General features: G+C 47.4%; 2 protein-coding genes across 8 annotated transcripts in view; both read right to left on the reverse strand.

Moving 5' to 3' along the window:
- Usp21 (ubiquitin specific peptidase 21) lies at positions 1-6,542 on the reverse strand. Of its 4 annotated transcripts, none has more exons than XM_063272618.1 (13): positions 5,777-5,848; positions 4,454-5,068; positions 3,648-3,707; positions 3,242-3,362; positions 2,919-3,030; positions 2,584-2,739; positions 2,019-2,083; positions 1,704-1,807; positions 1,426-1,512; positions 1,110-1,181; positions 782-896; positions 581-695; positions 1-367 (listed from the first exon to the last, which is right to left on the reverse strand). In XM_063272618.1, the coding sequence occupies exons 1-13, from the start codon at positions 5,846-5,848 to the stop codon at positions 277-279; spliced, it is 1,785 nt and encodes a 594-aa protein (XP_063128688.1). In that variant the 3' UTR covers positions 1-276. The 4 variants fall into 4 exon arrangements, 2 of the variants coding, with proteins under 2 accessions (XP_063128688.1, NP_001121110.1); NM_001127638.2 differs by lacking the exon at positions 5,777-5,848 and adding an exon at positions 5,866-6,059 and having other exon boundaries at positions 6-367; positions 782-889; positions 1,103-1,181; positions 4,454-5,074; XR_010056937.1 differs by lacking the exon at positions 5,777-5,848 and adding an exon at positions 6,254-6,542 and having other exon boundaries at positions 782-1,181; positions 4,454-5,074.
- Positions 6,543-6,657: 115 nt separating this feature from the next.
- Ufc1 (ubiquitin-fold modifier conjugating enzyme 1) overlaps positions 6,658-16,928 on the reverse strand; it is a 38,735-nt gene continuing 28,464 nt past the window's right edge. Inside the window, exons 1-7 of one of the 4 annotated variants that reach the window (XM_063272529.1) lie at positions 15,520-15,663; positions 13,042-13,235; positions 8,232-8,299; positions 7,980-8,043; positions 7,606-7,682; positions 7,267-7,357; positions 6,659-7,067 (exon numbers count right to left, since the gene is read on the reverse strand). In XM_063272529.1, coding sequence (XP_063128599.1) covers positions 6,987-7,067; positions 7,267-7,357; positions 7,606-7,682; positions 7,980-8,043; positions 8,232-8,299; positions 13,042-13,164 — 504 coding nt within the window. In that variant the 5' untranslated portion in view covers positions 13,165-13,235; positions 15,520-15,663 and the 3' untranslated portion in view covers positions 6,659-6,986. Of the gene's footprint in view, positions 7,068-7,266; positions 7,358-7,605; positions 7,683-7,979; positions 8,044-8,231; positions 8,300-13,041; positions 13,564-15,519; positions 15,664-16,928 lie in introns of those variants that run through there. The other 3 variants (XM_006250251.4, NM_001003709.3, XM_039090960.2) reach the window with 3 other exon arrangements.

Consider the following 16,928-nt stretch of genomic DNA (forward strand, 5'->3'; position numbering starts at 1 on the left):
TTTACTTTTTCTTAATAAATTTATTCACAAAAAAGTGAGATTGCAGAGGTTCTGGGGGCTGTACATGGTCAAGGGCCTGGTAATTTCTGTACATGGGACAGGAAAACAAGGTGGAAGGGTACTTCTTAATAAAAAAAATAACGGGAGCTACAACCAACCCTCCTCCCCTCCCCGATTAAAAAGACACAAAAATAGACGTCTGTGAGGTAAGTGGGGAGCCTGGGGGCTTAAGGGTGTTGAGAAGGTTTTCACAGGTGCCAGGGCTTCAAGATGGCGTCACAGGCACCGAGGTGGTTCCTGCATCAATTGGTAGAACAGCACGTAGCCCTCACTGGATGCCACCTGGTTTTCACTGACAGGGGAGACACTGAGAAGAGAGATGGGAAATGGCTGTGGTCATTCCAGAAGATTCCCCCTCTGTCCTAAAGACGCAGTGTAGCGTAGCCAGGTGGCGATCAGGAGAGACCTCCCCCCCCCACCTATCCATGGTCAGGAACTTATCTTTTCAGACCTCACAGGAGGGGGTGGTGCCAGGGCTGCAGTGGGGTGGGGCAGGAGTTGAATAAGAGGCTGTTCTCACCGGGAGTCATTGTAGACATGCCAACCAGTCTGGCACCGGCACAGGGCTGTGTAGTGGCCATAGTGGACACTACCCGAGTGGTTGCAAAGGGCATACAGCTGGTAGACAGGGCTTCCTGCAGGTTAGATAACATCAGTTTCTGCAACTGGGAGTTGTGTCTCCCTCCTGAAGACTCCTTAGGACGTTCCCTGCCAGACTCACCCACTTTGTCGCTGGCAAAGTCCCCTAGGCTTAGTCGCTGCAGTGGGAAGTCTACACCTACTGAACTTTTCTTGATGGAGCCTCGGGAGGTGGAAAATCGGTTCAGATCTAAGCCCTGGTTAAGGAGCATTGGGGAGGCTAAGGGTCTCTAAAAGGGAGACTGCGGAAATAGATTCGGTACCCTCCATTCCCCCAACACGTCCTGAAAAGTGGCAGAGAAAGTTGGGGTGGCAGGTTTTCCCTACGGGAAACTCACTGAAGGTGAGGAAACACTGTATGGGAGATACCCTAAGAGAAATAAGAACTTGAAAAGTAGGATATGGAGCACGAGGATTCGGGGGAATCTTTGTACTGTCAACTTTTTGGTACTTCGTGTTTTCTGCCGACATCGGTCACATACCTACATAAACAGCAAATAGTGTTAGATCAGTGTTCTCACCTAGGTGGTTTTTTCTGACACCCCAACTCACACATAAGTTTAATAGGTGTCTCATTGCTTTGCCCCTCCCCCTTTAACCTAGGCACACACTAGGACATACCCGAGAGCCCCAACATTCACCCAGACATACAGCTGTTCTTCCCAAGTTAAGGAGGCATGCATCTCCTTTCACCCAGGCAGACCCTCCCGCTGAAGTCCCACATACTGGGGCATTCTCCGACTCTAGCTCCTCCTCCTTGGTGAAAAGGCTGAAGCAATCCCGCAAAGACACTTTGCCCCCAGCAAATCCTTTCTAGTGGGAAAGGGGAAGTGAGGGTCAGCATGTTCTGAGTTTCCTTTTTTTTTTTTTTTTAATCTTTTTTTAAATCCAGGCTTTAATTCTGCTTTAGAGACCCACACAGTTCCCACCCACACTTAGGGGTGGGGAGGGGTGGGTCACAGAACCCATGTTCCATCCACCCCTGGAATCTACTGGAATCCCACCTTGGGGATGGGCAGGGACAGGTCACAAAAAACCTCGAAGGTCGTGGAGCGATACCCACAGGCCTGGCACTTGAGGCAACTTTTCAGCTGGCCCACAAACAGGTCTAGGCAGAAGCACAAAGGCAGGAGAAAAAGTCACTATGGGATGGAGGCCTGACGTGCTTTCCTAGAACCCCACCTCTCCCGGTGCCTCTGATCTGCCTTTCTAACTACAGCATGCCACTCAGCTGTACACCGTTTCACAGCCCCAGCATCTGGCCTGGCCCCATGCTTCCTCCTCCCAAGCCTAAACTCCCAGTGTGTGCCACTGCATACCCACAATCTTGCTGTCTTCTCGCTCCAGGTAGCGCTTCCACATTAAGTTGGCTCGGTCATCATCACTACCACAGATTAAGGGGATGGGGACAAATTGTGAGACAGCCGTGTTAATACTGGGCACCCCTAAACCACTGAAATTACCCACAGAACCCTGTTCCCTATTCACATACCAGCGCCTTCCCTAAATTTCTAGTCAAAGGAGTAAGAAATGCTTCTGGGAACTTTCCAGGGAAATCCAAGATGAAAGGGAAAAGGAGATAGATAGATAGATAGATAGATAGATAGATAGATAGATAGATAGAGTCATCTTCCTCTACAAGCTTTTGATATATTTGATTGTAGAAGCCTCTCTTTCCCCAGTTTAATGGCATCCCTGACACTATTTTCTGTTTGCCTATATCTGTACTTCTCAGCTTCCCCCTTTTTCCCTTCCTTCCTTTTTTTTCCTGTGCTAAAGGGTCTCCCCTGGGCCCTACATGTCCAGTTTCGGTTGGCTCAGCTCTGTGAAGACTGAATGCTGACTGAACTACTGAAAAGAGGAACAAAGGGGAACAAACCTTACCTCAGTTCAGGTTCTTCATGCAGAGCCCCTCCTCGGCGAGGTGGGGAGGGAACTGGACCACTGGCCAGAATTGGTGGTGCCCGGCGGCCTCGTCGGTTGATTTCGAGGTGCAACCGCTCCATAAGGAGCTTCAGGAACTCTTGGGCATCCTGCTGGCTATAGCCAGACAGAATATGGACAAGTGATCTATTTGTGGTCCACAAGTATCCCCTGCCCAATCTGGGTCCCTGTTTCCTCTGTAGGAAACCTCAAGGCTCAGAACATGGCTGCTAGAGCCTCTGTTTGGCCCAACCCCAGACACAGCCAGAGAGAAATCCTATTCACTCAGTTCCCACCTGTATCCAGAGAAGGAAGGGACGTATTTCTGGAAGACAGCCCGGAATCGGGTAGGATTCACAGCTTCACAGGAGTCAGGGTGCCAGAGGGCACCAATCACATCTGCAAAGGCTGTTGGTTTGACAGTGGGGAAGGGATTCAAAGTTAATGTCTGGAAGGGCAGGCAGGAAGAGATTCAGTGGCTAGAAAATCTCTAGGAAGAAAGAAACTGGGGGAAATGGATGAATCTGTCAGCTTGAAGGGCTGGGAGCCATGGGTATTGGGAGGAGAGAACCGAAGGGGATGGGGAAGGAGAACAGAAGCATCAGGAGTTGTTGCCCACCTTCTGTGAGTTCCTGGGCTCGGCCTCCTCCGGGCACCTCTTGCCGGAAGTCCCTTCGCAGACAAAAGTCTCGAAGAGGCCTTGTGCTGCTCAAACACTGTAACACGGCGTTCAGGAAGCACTGCAGAAGCAGTAGGAACACTGCCGTTACCTTTTTTTTTTTTTTTTTTTTTTTGGTTCTTTTTTTCGGAGCTGGGGACCGAACCCAGGGCCTTGTGCTTCCTAGGTAAGCGCTCTACCACTGAGCTAAATCCCCAGCCCCTGCCATTACCTTTCCAGACGGGTGCCCAGCAGGACCAAGAGCTTCACTGCTCTCGCCTGCATGCCTTCCCTAGCTCTGCCATTGTTTCCACCCCCCAACACCATCTCACATTCCTTTTACGGAGGACGGGAAAATGGCTCTTACTGTATTTCCTAGATTTCGGAGGCCAACATGACCAGAGCCCAGAAGCAGTGTGTGGTGAGCCTGTAAAGTCAGAGGACAGTCATATTCTACCTGGTGCTTTCAATAGCATGCTGTCGAATGTCTCCCCAGCCCCATTCGTGCCCCAACTCGACCCTGTTCCCTCACTGGCCATCCTACCTCACTGGTCATGAGTAGTAAACCCATCACAGCTGAGTGTACCACAGATTCAGCCATGGCTGTCACGCCTAGTCCCCATTTACTCCGCTGCCAAGCTAGCCGGCGTTGCAGCTCCTGAGGCAACTCCCCAAGCACTGGCATGGTTGCCCAGCTGCTCCCCACCCCCACCTTACTGCCCCCAAATCCGCCTCCTGCCCCCGTGGCCCCTTCTTGCACCCTCTCCTGCTGGCTCCAACTGCAGGCAGCCTAACTCATTTAGCTCAGGAAATGGGTAACCACGCCAGGAAAGGTGCTCTTAACCCCGCCCCTCTTCAGCTCCAGGGATTAATTAGGTCGAGGCCTAGTCCTAGGAGAGAAGTTGCCTTAAAAGAGAGGGCCTAAGGACCCAAAGAAGAATTCTAAATAGTCAGGCTAATTCCCTAGGGACTAGAATGGCACACCAAGTTGGAGAATCACATAAAAACCCAAAATAAGATCTAGAAGGTCTCAGAAAAGACAAGAATCCACTGGTGTAATGAGGGTTTGACAAAGGGACTTGGAGAAGGGAACACAGGAGAGTCATAGTATGACAAAGTTGAAGGCAAGAGGAGCATGTGCATGGAAGACCACGTGTGCTGGCAAGTCCTCACCATCTTGTCATCAGAGTAGAAAGGCTCAGAAGGCCGGGCAGATATCATGTGGAAGGAGCCATGGGAAGGAGGGGGCTCTGTCCGTATGCTGAGCAGGGTAGGGGGTCCAGGGAAACCCCCAAGACGCCGGAGAGAAGTACTACGTCTCAAAGTGGGTGGCTCAGGCCGGAGTGCCAGGCGGCTCAGTGCAGCCCCTAGCTCGCCAGTGCCACGGTGCCCTCCCAAGGCAATCCCCATTGGACGCAAGTCCCCACTGCTCACAGACTTGGATCGGGTTAGGTTGGTCCGGGATGGGAGAGGCAGAGCCACAGTTGGGGGTGGTGAGCCAGGCAAGGGAACCCCATGATCTGCTCGAAGGGGACCTCTAGGACGAGAGCCTGAGGTCCGACCCCGACCCAAATCCAGTTTCTTGAGCCTTTCATCTGGGGGACCTGGCCTGGGAGGCAAAGGTCGTAACATGGAGTTTGGCCCAGGAACTGGGTTTCGGCGCTCCTTGCTGCGGGCCCGGGGAGGAAACGGTATCTTGGCTCCCACTCGGGGCTGTACATTGACAGGTGGCTCTCGAGTCCGGCCCAGGCGGTGCTCAGAAGCCTGGGGCATTGTGGGCACCGCAGGCTGGACCTGAGGAGAACAGAGGGTCAGCATTTGAATTAGGAAGGGAGATAAGATATAGGTTACCAAGCAAGCTGGCTTCTTTGTGAGGGCATGAATAACGTTTATAAAGCCAGTTCTTGCATCTCCAGTACCTGGCAATGTTTGGCACAAGAAAAATACTTAGTACTCCTTGAATAAACAAATGACTGAATAGTAGACCATCATTTTGACCTTTCCATGCCCCACCCCCTCTCTATAGAATACAGATTTATTGAAAAAGCCAATGGTAGTCTCAATCTCAGCTGTTTTTATAATCTACGAACTAATCCTCATATGTGGCTAGTCAAGTAGGATGTGCCTTAGACCTGGGACTGTGAACGCAAGAATCAGTCAAAAAGACAGCATTCTAACCTCAACCCCTGCTCCTCTGGGTTGCAAATGAAGCCAATCAAACGGATGATCTGCAATCCACTCCCTCCTCCAATTCTGAACTCCTACTTGGTGTTTGGGCCCAGGGGGGGGCAAAGGTTTGAGATAGAGGACGAACTACTTGACCCCTAATTTCTGCACCTCTCCCACCACAGCAGGGTTTTACCCGGGTCCGCCCCCCTCGAGGGCAGAAAGGCCGAGGCTGCTGATTGGCTACGGGGTCCGGCGGCATATTCCCCGCGGTCCGAGAATGCTGTTCTTCCAGCCCAGTTCTCCCAGGCCCCGCTGGGCACCGCGAGCCTCTCCCTTTGTGGTGAACGTCCTTTGGGGTCTGGATCCATCCTCCCTCGGCTCTCCCACCCCACCCGCCATAACGTCCCGGCCCATACCTGTCCCCCGGTGAGGCGGCGGGGGAGGCCAGCCGGGGTCCAGCTCCAGCTCAGGGCCACCCCCTCCTACCCCCGAACAGCCTCCCCGCAGGCCAGGCTGCAGCTTTAGCCGCAGCTGTTGCCCAGCTTGCTCCCGCCGCAAGGGCCGCCGCCATCTTTGTTGGTGCCGCCCGGCCACCGGCCACCGGCTTCACAGTCTCTTAGGCGCCTGCGCGCCCACACTCGAAATCCTCCCACCCAACTCCTCGGCGCTTGCGTGAACCCGCCCCCACGGCTCCCCGACCGACACCATGGAAACGCAGCCAACTTTAGAACCACTAGTTTCAGGCCCTGCCTGATGGTGGTCTTTAAACCATTGCTGCAAGTCCCTGAGGCCAAGGCTCCTCACCCAGTCATATGGTCCATAGGGATGAAGAGCTGAATAGTCGAAGACTAAAGGAAGGGCTTGCAACACAGATTCTTCCCAAACAAGAGGGATGCAGTGGGAAAGCAGCATGCAGGTCCAGCCAGCAAACCAATAGAGAAGCATTTAACACCCCACCTAAGGATAGGGAGATCCCTAGTGGGCAGAGAGCGCTGGACCTGTAAAACTCATTCTTCAAGCTTCTTTGTAGGCTCAGGCAGTAAGTAAAGCATGGTTCACTGCTAAAGGGCAAAAAGTAAACCCCAACAGCAAGGGAAGAAACCAGATTTTCTTCCACTCACACCCCCCTCCCTACCTCACGTAGTTGTTCATGTACCTCCATATTTTGCTTGTTCACCTTGTTAACAGCCATCAATGAGACCCACAGGCCACCATGGGAAGCAGCTTTTATTGACAGGTTGTCTCCAGAAATCAAAAAGCTATATGCTGTCAGTTACACCCCAGGTCTCCAAAATGCCTCCAGGGCTCTGCTTGGAGAAGGGATACAAACCGCCTCTTTCAAGGCCCAAATCTTTCACCTCTCTGTACAGCTTAATTTAGCAACTTTGTGACCTTGCCCTTTTGTTGGGTTTTGTTATTTGTCCCTCCAGCTACTTTGTAATGGCCAGAGGTGACCCTTGAAGGAATCATGAGAAAGGAGGAAACAGAATCAGAGTCTAGCAACAGTCCCTCTGTCCTGCCTCAGAAGCTTCATCCTTCATTGGTTGCATTTTTCTTTGTGCTGGATCACACCCTTCTGAATCAGATCAGGGACTTCCACTGCCAGCCAAGGACCCAGCTGCAATGCAAGGGAAACCCTGTGAGGTTACTGTCCCAGTCCATGCCTCTCGTTCCACCTGAGCCTCCTTCCCGGAGACTCCAGGTCCTAGAGTCTAGGAGGACAGTCCAAGGGATGTTCGGTCTCAGCTTTGTGTATGATAGGGTTAGGGTCCTCAACCCTCCCTCTTCCTCTCATACACCAAGAACAACAAACTTACCCCCAGGGCCATGAGGTGAGCTAGTCCAAACTTGGGCACATTCCTGGCCCACAAAGGTTTGAAATGATCAGTTAGACATATTTTGCCACCCCTACGAGAAGGACAAGAGGAAGGTGTTAACACATGAAACCAGCTTAATGTACAGCGGCCTCTTGGGAACACAGGAAGATGAGTGCTCAGAATGGAGCACAAGGTCAGCTAAGTACTTTGCATAGGTTTGACATAGGAGACCAGGACTCCCTCTAGACTCTGGAGCAGCAGGCCCTGGGGAAAGCACGTGTCTCTGCAGCTCCTCCCTAAGGCTTCCTTTGCTCTTTCTCACCTCCTGGGCAGTCCTACCTGTACATCTTTGCCGTTTTCCCATCCAGCTCAGGGACTGCAATTTCTGGAGCAGTAGTGGGATATGTGATAGGAATCTGGAGAAATTACAAAGCCATAATAAAACAGAGAATCGAGAGAAAAATGAACCAGTCTAATCAAACATATATATCTCTTGGTTGAACTGCTTGTTTAGCTGATTCCCCAAGCGGCATGTGCACACCAGGATTCTAGACAAAGAGATTAGTAATTGTTACACATCTGCTTCAAACCTCAGCTTTCCCCTCCCACTTCAAAAGCTTTATTTGGTCCCTTCATGAGAGGTCAGCTTGTCGACAATCCGCTGATCAGTCCTTTTCTACTAACCTTCATACTTCCCATTCTATCACACTCACTTCAAACTCGATGTCAAACTCGTATTTGAGGAAGTCGTGGATGTACCAGCATTTTCCAAACCACCTGCAACAGAGATCAAACCTCAGACCATCCCCACCATACGCAAATGACATCTCTGCTTAGGGAAGACTCACATGTGAATAACTAGGAGCTCTAAATAAGTATGGCAGCTTTGGCGGGTGCTTATGGGATCCCAGATTGCTTAAGCCAGGAGAGAGGTTCCTACCCGTACCTCCCAAGGGCCAGCTTACCGGGTCCCTTCCTTGTTGGACTCCAGTCGGAACCAATCATTGTCCGCATTCTTGTTGTTTTCGACATACTGAAAACAGAAAATGAGATGTTAGAGAAAAGGGAGCTGGAGCAGGGGAGTAGTAGTGAACACCTTTAGTCCCAGCACTTAGTATGCAAGCAGATCTCTCAGTTTGAGGCCAGCCTGGTCTACAAAGCCAGGACAGCAAGGGCAACACAGAGAAACCCTGACATGAAAAACAAAGAGCAAACACACACACACACACACACACACACACACACACACACACACACTCTCACGCACACATGCACTCACGCACGCATGCAAAAGGGTAAGGGTGTTGGAGCCAAGGGCAGCCCCTCTTGTCAAAAAAAAAAAAATGATTACTTTTCTTTAGTGTGATTTTTAACAATTTTAAAGATTTATTTATTTTCATATATAAGAGCACTGTAGCTATCTTCAGACACACCAGAAGAGGGCATCAGATCCCATTACAGATGATTGTGAGACACCATGAGGTTGCTGAGATTTGAACTCAGGGCCATCTAGAAGAGCAGTCTCTTCCCACTCTTCACCACTGAGCCATCTCTCCAGCCCAGATTTTTTTTTTCTCTGTTTAAAATCAAACAGGAAACAAACATCAACTCTGTTATACACTAACGGTCTTCAAAGTACATCATTTGTACAAGAGAAGGACTAAGAACCAAATTGTTTACAGAGATCCAAGCACGAGTGAGAGAGCACACTCCTCACATGTCCAGCCCAGATTTTTAACAACTTTAAAGACATAAGCAAAATGAAAGAAAAGACTAAAGGAGTTAAGTTGGGGGCTTTCTCAGAGCAGATAATAGAAGATTCCCCACAATATCGCAAGCACAGAATATCTCGAGACTTGTGCGGTTATTTTCTCACTTCTGATAGTGTTTTTCCTCGGCCCCAAACACAGTTTACCACATACATTATTCCTGGAGGGCCCTGGGCTAACTTCCATTAGCAGCCACAAGCTAGTGACTCAAATCTCTATCTTTAGTTCAAGCCTCTGTCGGAATTTCAGATTCTAGTATCCAACTGTACACTTCAATGTATACCTTTATCTAACAGAAACTAGAAACTTAGAACTTCCAACTGGACTTTCTACTGTCCCACTCTCTCTTCCTCTTCAGGGTCTCCCATCTAGTCTGCCCTCAACCTACCTTATATAACTAAGAATGATGACTCTCCTGCCTCCACCTCCTGAGTGCTGGGATAAAGGTATGGACGGCTGTAGCTGCTGGTCTTTGTTACTTTGTGGGTACTTCCTTTTCCTACCCTTTATCCACCACCCCCTCAGTTTTACCCCCCCACACTAGATAGGAGAGAACAAGGATAGAGGGGAGGGGCCAATTAGGAAAGTCCCTGAATCTAATTTCTTTCCTTTAGCTTCTTCTTTGACCACAGCTACTAACAAACTGTAACCAACCTCCTTTAACAATTAACAACAGCCCCTTGACTGCCCCCTCTCAGGGGCCCTCACATTTATGTACCCTCTGAAAAGTTCCCAGAATTTCAAATGTTGCACAACTGCAGAAATTGTCTGCAGCTGGCAAAACCATGCCTCTTTTAGAGCTTGGGGCAAATCATGGTCAGCCGCTGTCGATCCAAAGCAGCCCTACATCCCCATACCTGGGACTAAAGTAAAAAACATTCTTAAAACATTTCTGGGTTCTTGTTGTTTGTTTGTTTTTGTTTTGAATTCTAGAATTCTCACTACAAACCACCATAGACATTCTCAATTTCAGAGGGCAGTCTCAGTCACCTGAGCCAGATCACCAGCCTTCATCCCTGGCTTTTTCCCTTCATTTTCATGATTTTAGTTTCTGCTGTTCATCTGTTACAGGTCTTCCTGTAGCCAGGGCTGGAACTAAACTCACTGAAATTCTCCTGTCTCTGGCTCCCCTGTACTAGGTTTAGAGGTATATAGTGTAACACCTAGCCTTAGCCCCAGCCCAAATTTTATCCTTTTTCCCCCTTGATAGTCTCACTAAATTGCTCAGGCTGGCCTTAAAGTCATTCTGTAACAACTTGTGATGGTTTGTATATGCTGGGCCCAGGGAGTAAGTGCCCCTATTAGAAGGTGGCCCTGTGGGGCTGGAGAGATGGCTCAGCGGTTAAGAGCACCCGACTGCTCTTCCAGAGGTCATGAGTTCAATTCCCAGCAACCACATGGTGGCTCACAACCATCTAAATAAATCTTAAAAAAAAAAAAAAAAAGAAGGTGGCCCTGTTGAAATAGGTGTAGAATTGTGGGTGTGGTTTTCTTAGATTTTATTTATTTATTTATTTATTTATTTGTTTATTTATTTATTTATTATATATAAGTACACTGTAGCTGTCTTCAGACACACCAGAAGAGGGCATCAGATCTCATTGCAGATGGCTGTGAGCCACCATGTGGTTTCTGGATATGAACTCAGGACCTTTGGAAGAGCAGTCAGTGCTCTTAAGCACTGAGCCATCTAACCAGCCTGGGTTGGGTTTTAAGACCCTCATCCTAGCTGCCTGGAAGTGAGTATTCTGCTAGCAGCCTTCAGATGAAGATGTAGAACTCTCAGCTCCTCCTGCACCATGCCTGCCTGGCCGCTGCCTTGTTCCCACCTTGATGATAACGGATTGAACCTCTGAACTTGTAAGCCAGGCCCAATTAAATGTTGTCCGTATAAGACTTGCCTTGACTGTGTTGTCTGTTCACAGCAGTAAATCCCTAAGACATAACTCAAGAAGGCTTTGAAACTGTCCAAGCTAGCTGCACTCTTTCTACCTCAGCATCCCCAGTGCTAAAATTATAAGCTTTCTCCTTATACCATGCTGTTCCTAGCTCGCATCCTCTACTCATGGTGACTAGAAGAGGGGATCGGATCCCCTGAGACTGGAGTTATGGATGGTTGTGAGCAATCACGTAAGTGCTGGAAACCATACCAGGTCCTCTGCAAGGGCAGTTACGGAGCCATTTCTTCATCCTGTCCTTACATCCTGAGTATCCTTTTCCTACCCCTACCCTTATGTTTTATATGCTAATATGGGGAGTGTGTGAACCCATGCCTGTGGTAATCAGAGGAAAACCTGAAGGCCAATTGTCTTCTACTGTGGGTTTCAGGGATCAAACTAAAGTTGTTCAGGCTTAGTGGAAGGTGCTTTACAAACTGAGCCATCTCTCTCTGGCCCCCAAGTTTACACCTTAAGTTTTAATTCAAGTTTTACCACTTCTAAGAAGCCTAACTGTAGCTGGCTTTTAGCTACTTTATGGTTTCTTGTTTTCTCACCCTTTATCTCCCAGCTTCATCTCCTATCACTAGGTAGGAGAAAAAGAAAAATACAGGAGAAAGGAAAGGGGGGGTGGTGGAATCCCTGAATCTAGGTTCTTGTTTCTTCTTTGTGCAAGACTGCTAACAAACCACAGCCAATGTCCCTGAGTGACCAACAACCACCAAAATGCCACCAGAGCTCTAGCATTCATATAACCTCTGAAAATTTCCCAGAACAATTGTCACACAATCGTGGAAATTATCTGCAGCTAGCAAACCCAGGCCTCTGTAGAGCAAGAGGCAAATCATAGTCAGCTGCTTTGAAGCAGTCCCATATCCCCGCACCCGGGATTAAAACAAAAACATATTCTTATGTTTCTGTAACCAAAATTCCAGAATTCTCACTACACCTTACTCATCTTGTTTTCTCTGCCCCATATTCTCAAAATACCCTAGTTACGTCTCTATGTCTCCACTTTTTAAAAAAGATTTATTTATTCTATATAAGTACATTGTAACTGTCTTCAGACACACCAGAAGAGGGCATCAGATCCCATTACAGATGGTTGTGAGCCACCATATGGTTGCTGGGAAGTGAACTCAGGACCTTTGGAAGTGCAGTCAGTGCTCTTAACTGCTAAGCCATCAGTCCGGTCCCGTTTCTCCACTTAAACACAGTTTAATACTGTTTCTGTCAGTCTCCGTAGAGCCACTTTTTCGGTTTTATATACTCTTCCTAGGTACTAGTAACTCAATGTCTTATTGTTGTTGTGCTTGAGGCAGGGTCTCATATAGCAGACTGGCTTTGAATTCATTATGTAGTCTAAAATGACCTGAGCTTCCAATCCTCGTCCCTTCACATCCTGGATACTGAGAATGCATGATCCATGTCAATGGATCCATGAATGGTAGAGATAGAACCTAGAACATCTTGCAGGCTAAGAGAGCACTCTGCCAATTTATCAGTGAGGCAATATATAACGCGGGCGATTTACTGTTTTTTGAAGCAGATAGAAAGCACCAAAAGGAGGGGAATTTTTTTCTTCCCATAACAGAGGAATTAGCTGAACGGATGGCTAATTTATAACTAAAATATCTATCTCTTAACTCTCTACCTCTAAACACTTGAGGTTTTCAGTCCTCACAGTCATCCCGTTCATTTCATCACTAAGAATGAAAGAAGAGCAGTGATGCACAGAGACTTCTTTGGGCTCTGAGAAGTATTTTTGACCCTCTTTACGCCTTCAGCCAGCAGAGCAAACACCTGGCGCAAGAGACACGTCACCTTCCCGGAATACTGCTGTTTTTTCCTTCAAGGTCTAGCCCTACTGTGCTCCTAACCAGAATCTCTTCTGCATCTTTCCTCCGGCCATCCGTAACGCCCCCAAACCCCCAAACAGTCGCATTTATATGAATTTAGATTTTAAAACTTCAAAACCGGAAGCGGCTTCCACCCGGAGCCAATTCCCGAGCACACCTGATTACCCGCCACCCCTCTGCTACGCCGTCAACCACAGGAGTAAAACTGACCCGGATAAGGGACTGATATTCCTCCTTTAGTCGCTGCACCCACAATTCCCGATCTCGGGGTCCGGCGTTAGTCTTCAGCACCGGGATCTCAGACACGACCCGCCGGGTGGCCTCGTCCGCCATCTTGGACCAGGGCTCAAGAAAATTGCGGAAGTGGAGTTACTTGTAACTTACTCACGGCGTCGCCATCTTTACTGTGGGAAGATGAGGCGTATTGCCTTAAGGCCGTCTCTGAATGCACTCGACTTTTATTTTTGAAAGAAAATAAAATTGACCCACTGGCGCAAGCGTCCGAAGAACAGAATGGAGGTGGGTTACTCTGTTCAGAATATGGCACCTATCATTAAATCACCGGACACTGCTCAGAGAGTGACTTCCGTTCATGCTCAGAAGCAATCTCGGGGGGGCTGGAGAGATGGCTCAGCGGTTAAGAGCACTGACTGGTCTTCCTAGAGGTCCTGAGTTCAAATCCCAGCAACCACATGGTGGCTCACAACCATCTGTAATGGGATCTGATGCCCTCTTCTGGTGTGTGTGAAGACAGAAGCAATCTCGGGAAAAAAAAAAAAAAAAGGTTTTCTAGACACTCTTCAAAGTACTGACTCTTTTTTTTTTTTTTTTTGTTCTTTTTTTTCAGAGCTGGGGACCGAACCCAGGGCCTTGCGCTTCCTAGGCAAGCGCTCTACCACTGAGCTAAATCTCCAACCCCCAAAGTACTGACTCTTAAGATGGGCAATTTACGTGTTTGTGCTTCAGAGTGAGTTCTTTAGTTTCAATCCGTGCTCTGAAAAATTAACACAACTGAATTAGAAAGTACATGTGCTTGTTTGTTTTTTAAAGGACGTTGGATCCTATATGCCCCAGACTTGTCTCAAACACATACAGGATGGCCCGGAGCTATGCTTATGTTAAAAATTAATGTGTTTAGGTTTTAAAACCAACATAAAAATGAAACTTTTTTTTTCAAAGAGTTAATGAATATCTTTTGGAATATCTTTTGTGTGCCATACACTTAGTATATAGACATTATTCCTTCCTAGATGAATTCACCCAAATGGCTAGAGGACAGTCACTGAATGCCTATTCTAAGCCTATGACAGATCTTCTAGTAACTTTTTGTTTTTGATTAGACCAGGCTGGCCTCTGACTTACAGAGAGATCTGCCTGCCTCTGTCTCCCAAATGATGGTCGGGTAATTTTGAAATTTGTTTGGCACCAAGAACCCTCAATAAGTATGTTGGCCCACATCTGTTACCCCAGAACAGATGGGGGTCAAGGTCAGAAGATTGCTGCAACTCAGTCTAAAAGGAACAAACCACCCCATGTGTGGCAGCTGTTGTGGCTGCCTTCAATCCCAGCATTTGGGAGTCAGAGGCCTCCACAGTTGACCTTGGTCAGTTTGAGTCTACACTGATGATGAGATCATGTTCCAAGGTGAACAAGTTCCAAGGCGGTGGTGTTGGTATCAGGAATTGCCTTTACCTCCAACAGTGACGACGTTTGTCACTGTTGTCATGGCAACGGCCATACATTCCCAGTAAACTTTTGGTTTAATTCCCACCTCCACCTGGGAATAGTTACGTCACATTCCAAATAAAAGGCAGACTTCTGCCCTCTTCCTCTCTCTCTCCTTTCCCTCGCACTTTTGCCTTGTCTCGTTCTCCCATTAAATCTCTCCACGTGGGAACTGTGTTGGTTTGGTGTGCTCTATCCGGACCGGCACAGGCTGCTATTTAACAACAACGAGATTTTAATGACAACAGGTGGTGTCACAGATCTTTAATCTCAGCACTCAGGAGGCAGAGGCCAGCAGATCTCTGAGTTTCAAAGTTTGAAATCCAACCTGGTCTTCAGAGAGAATTCCAAGATAGCCAGAGCTACACAGCAACACAGAGAGACCCTGTCTCAAACAAACAAACAAAAACAAAAACCAAAAAACAAAAAACAAAAAAAAAAAACCAAACACCACACCACCACCACCAACAAAAAAAATCCTCAACCCCTTACCCAAAGAAAGAAAGAAAAGACAAGTAGAAAAATGTGAAATGGCCCAAGTGGGTAAAGATACTTTTAGCAAAAGCCTGACCACCACATAATGATGGAAGGAGAGAACTGATTCCACAAGGTTGTCCTCTGACCTACATACATGTGCTGTGTCGTGTGTCCCTTCAACTTAAATTTATATTTTTGTGTTTATGTGTTTTTGCAAGCATGTTTGTAAGGTACCGTGTGCATGCAGTGCCAGTAGAGGAAAGGAAAGAGCAACAGATGTCCGGGAGCCAGACTGACAGACTTCCATATGGGTGCTGAGAACTGAAGCTCTTCTGAAAGAGCACCGAGTACGTAACCGTTGAGCTACCTCTCCAGTCCTCTCAGTGAAGGGACAAACACACAAATACAGGATGTAACACAGTGTTAGAATGCTTGCCTAGCATGCACAAGGCTGGGGTTGGATCCCCATTATCACATAAACCAGACCTGATGGTGAGCGTCATCCCAGGCTGAGCTACAAATAAACAATGTTGGGTTTTTCCTTCCCAAATGATTTCCCTGTGTTGTTTGATAGAGCATTTGTTTTGCTTCTGAGGCAAGGTCTGTATGCTCCTGGATGTCCTAGAATTCCCTATGTAGACAAAGGCCCCTTGCCATTGGAATGCTGGGGTTAAAGATGTTCTGTTCCATGCTTGGCTAATAGAGTGTTCTTGTCGTCTCTCGCCTATGTTGTTTGAAAGTATGTTCTTAGTCTTTCCCTTCATTCTCAATGTTGCTTTGGTTTTTGAGACTGGTCTCATGTATCTGAATTCCTGATTCCCCAGTCTCCATGTGCTGAGTACTGGTATTACAGGCCTAAAGGTTCTGGGTCTTACTAGCATGCTACACATCCCTTTATAAAGATATTAGATGTAACTCACACATCTTCATAATCTTCACTAGAGATCTATGGTAAATAAAAGTTTCTTTATTTTATCTTTTGTGTTTATTTTATTTTGTGTGTGTGTGTGTGGTCATAGTGATATGGTCAGGGAATAATGGTTGAAAGGAGGTTTTATGGGGTTGGGGATTTAGCTCAGTGGTAGAGCGCTTGCCTAGGAAGCGCAAGGCCCTGGGTTCGGTCCCCAGCTCCGGAAAAAAAGAACCAAAAAAAAAAAAAAAAAAAAGGAGGTTTTACAGTTACCCTGACATAACTATTTTAATTTAGTTATGTGCCTCTGTAAAGGAATAATAACTTTTTTCTTACATTTTTGCTGGATCCCTACATATACTGCTATCATTTTTTACCTATTATGAAAAAAAATTATTTCTTGGCCTGGAGAGATGGTTCAGCTGTTAAGAGCAGTGACTGTTCTTCCAGAGGTCCTGAGTTCAATTCCCAGCAACCACGAGGTGGCTCACAATCATCTATAATGGGATCCGATGCCCTCTTCAAGTGTGTCTGAAGAAAGTGACAGTGTATTCATGTATATAAGGTAAATAACTCTTAACAACAAAACCCCAACTTATTTCTTATCAGCCAGTGGTGGTATTAGGACCTAGGTAAAATGCCAAGGCCTAGGTAACTGTTACCTGACTAGCCTGCCATTATAAGGAAACTTTCTCATAGATTTCTGCTGTGACTAGGAAACTTTTTAATGCAAGATTTATTACATATTCTGTTATGTTCTGTGCCCTTTGAAACAGAAGTCAGTAGAACTGTTTTGTATAGTTACCCACAAATAAGCTTGGACCCGAACCAACCACCCAACAGCACTTCCTGCACCTGTGTATAAGCCTTTATAGTATAAGCTACCATCTTCCACCTACCATAATTTCAATTCCAGAGGATATGATACCCTCTTTTGGACTTCCAGGACACAAGGCACACATGTGGTGTTGGGGGATGGATTTGT

This window comes from Rattus norvegicus, chromosome 13 (genome assembly GCF_036323735.1).
Source record: "Rattus norvegicus strain BN/NHsdMcwi chromosome 13, GRCr8, whole genome shotgun sequence".
Lineage (NCBI taxonomy): Eukaryota > Metazoa > Chordata > Mammalia > Rodentia > Muridae > Rattus > Rattus norvegicus.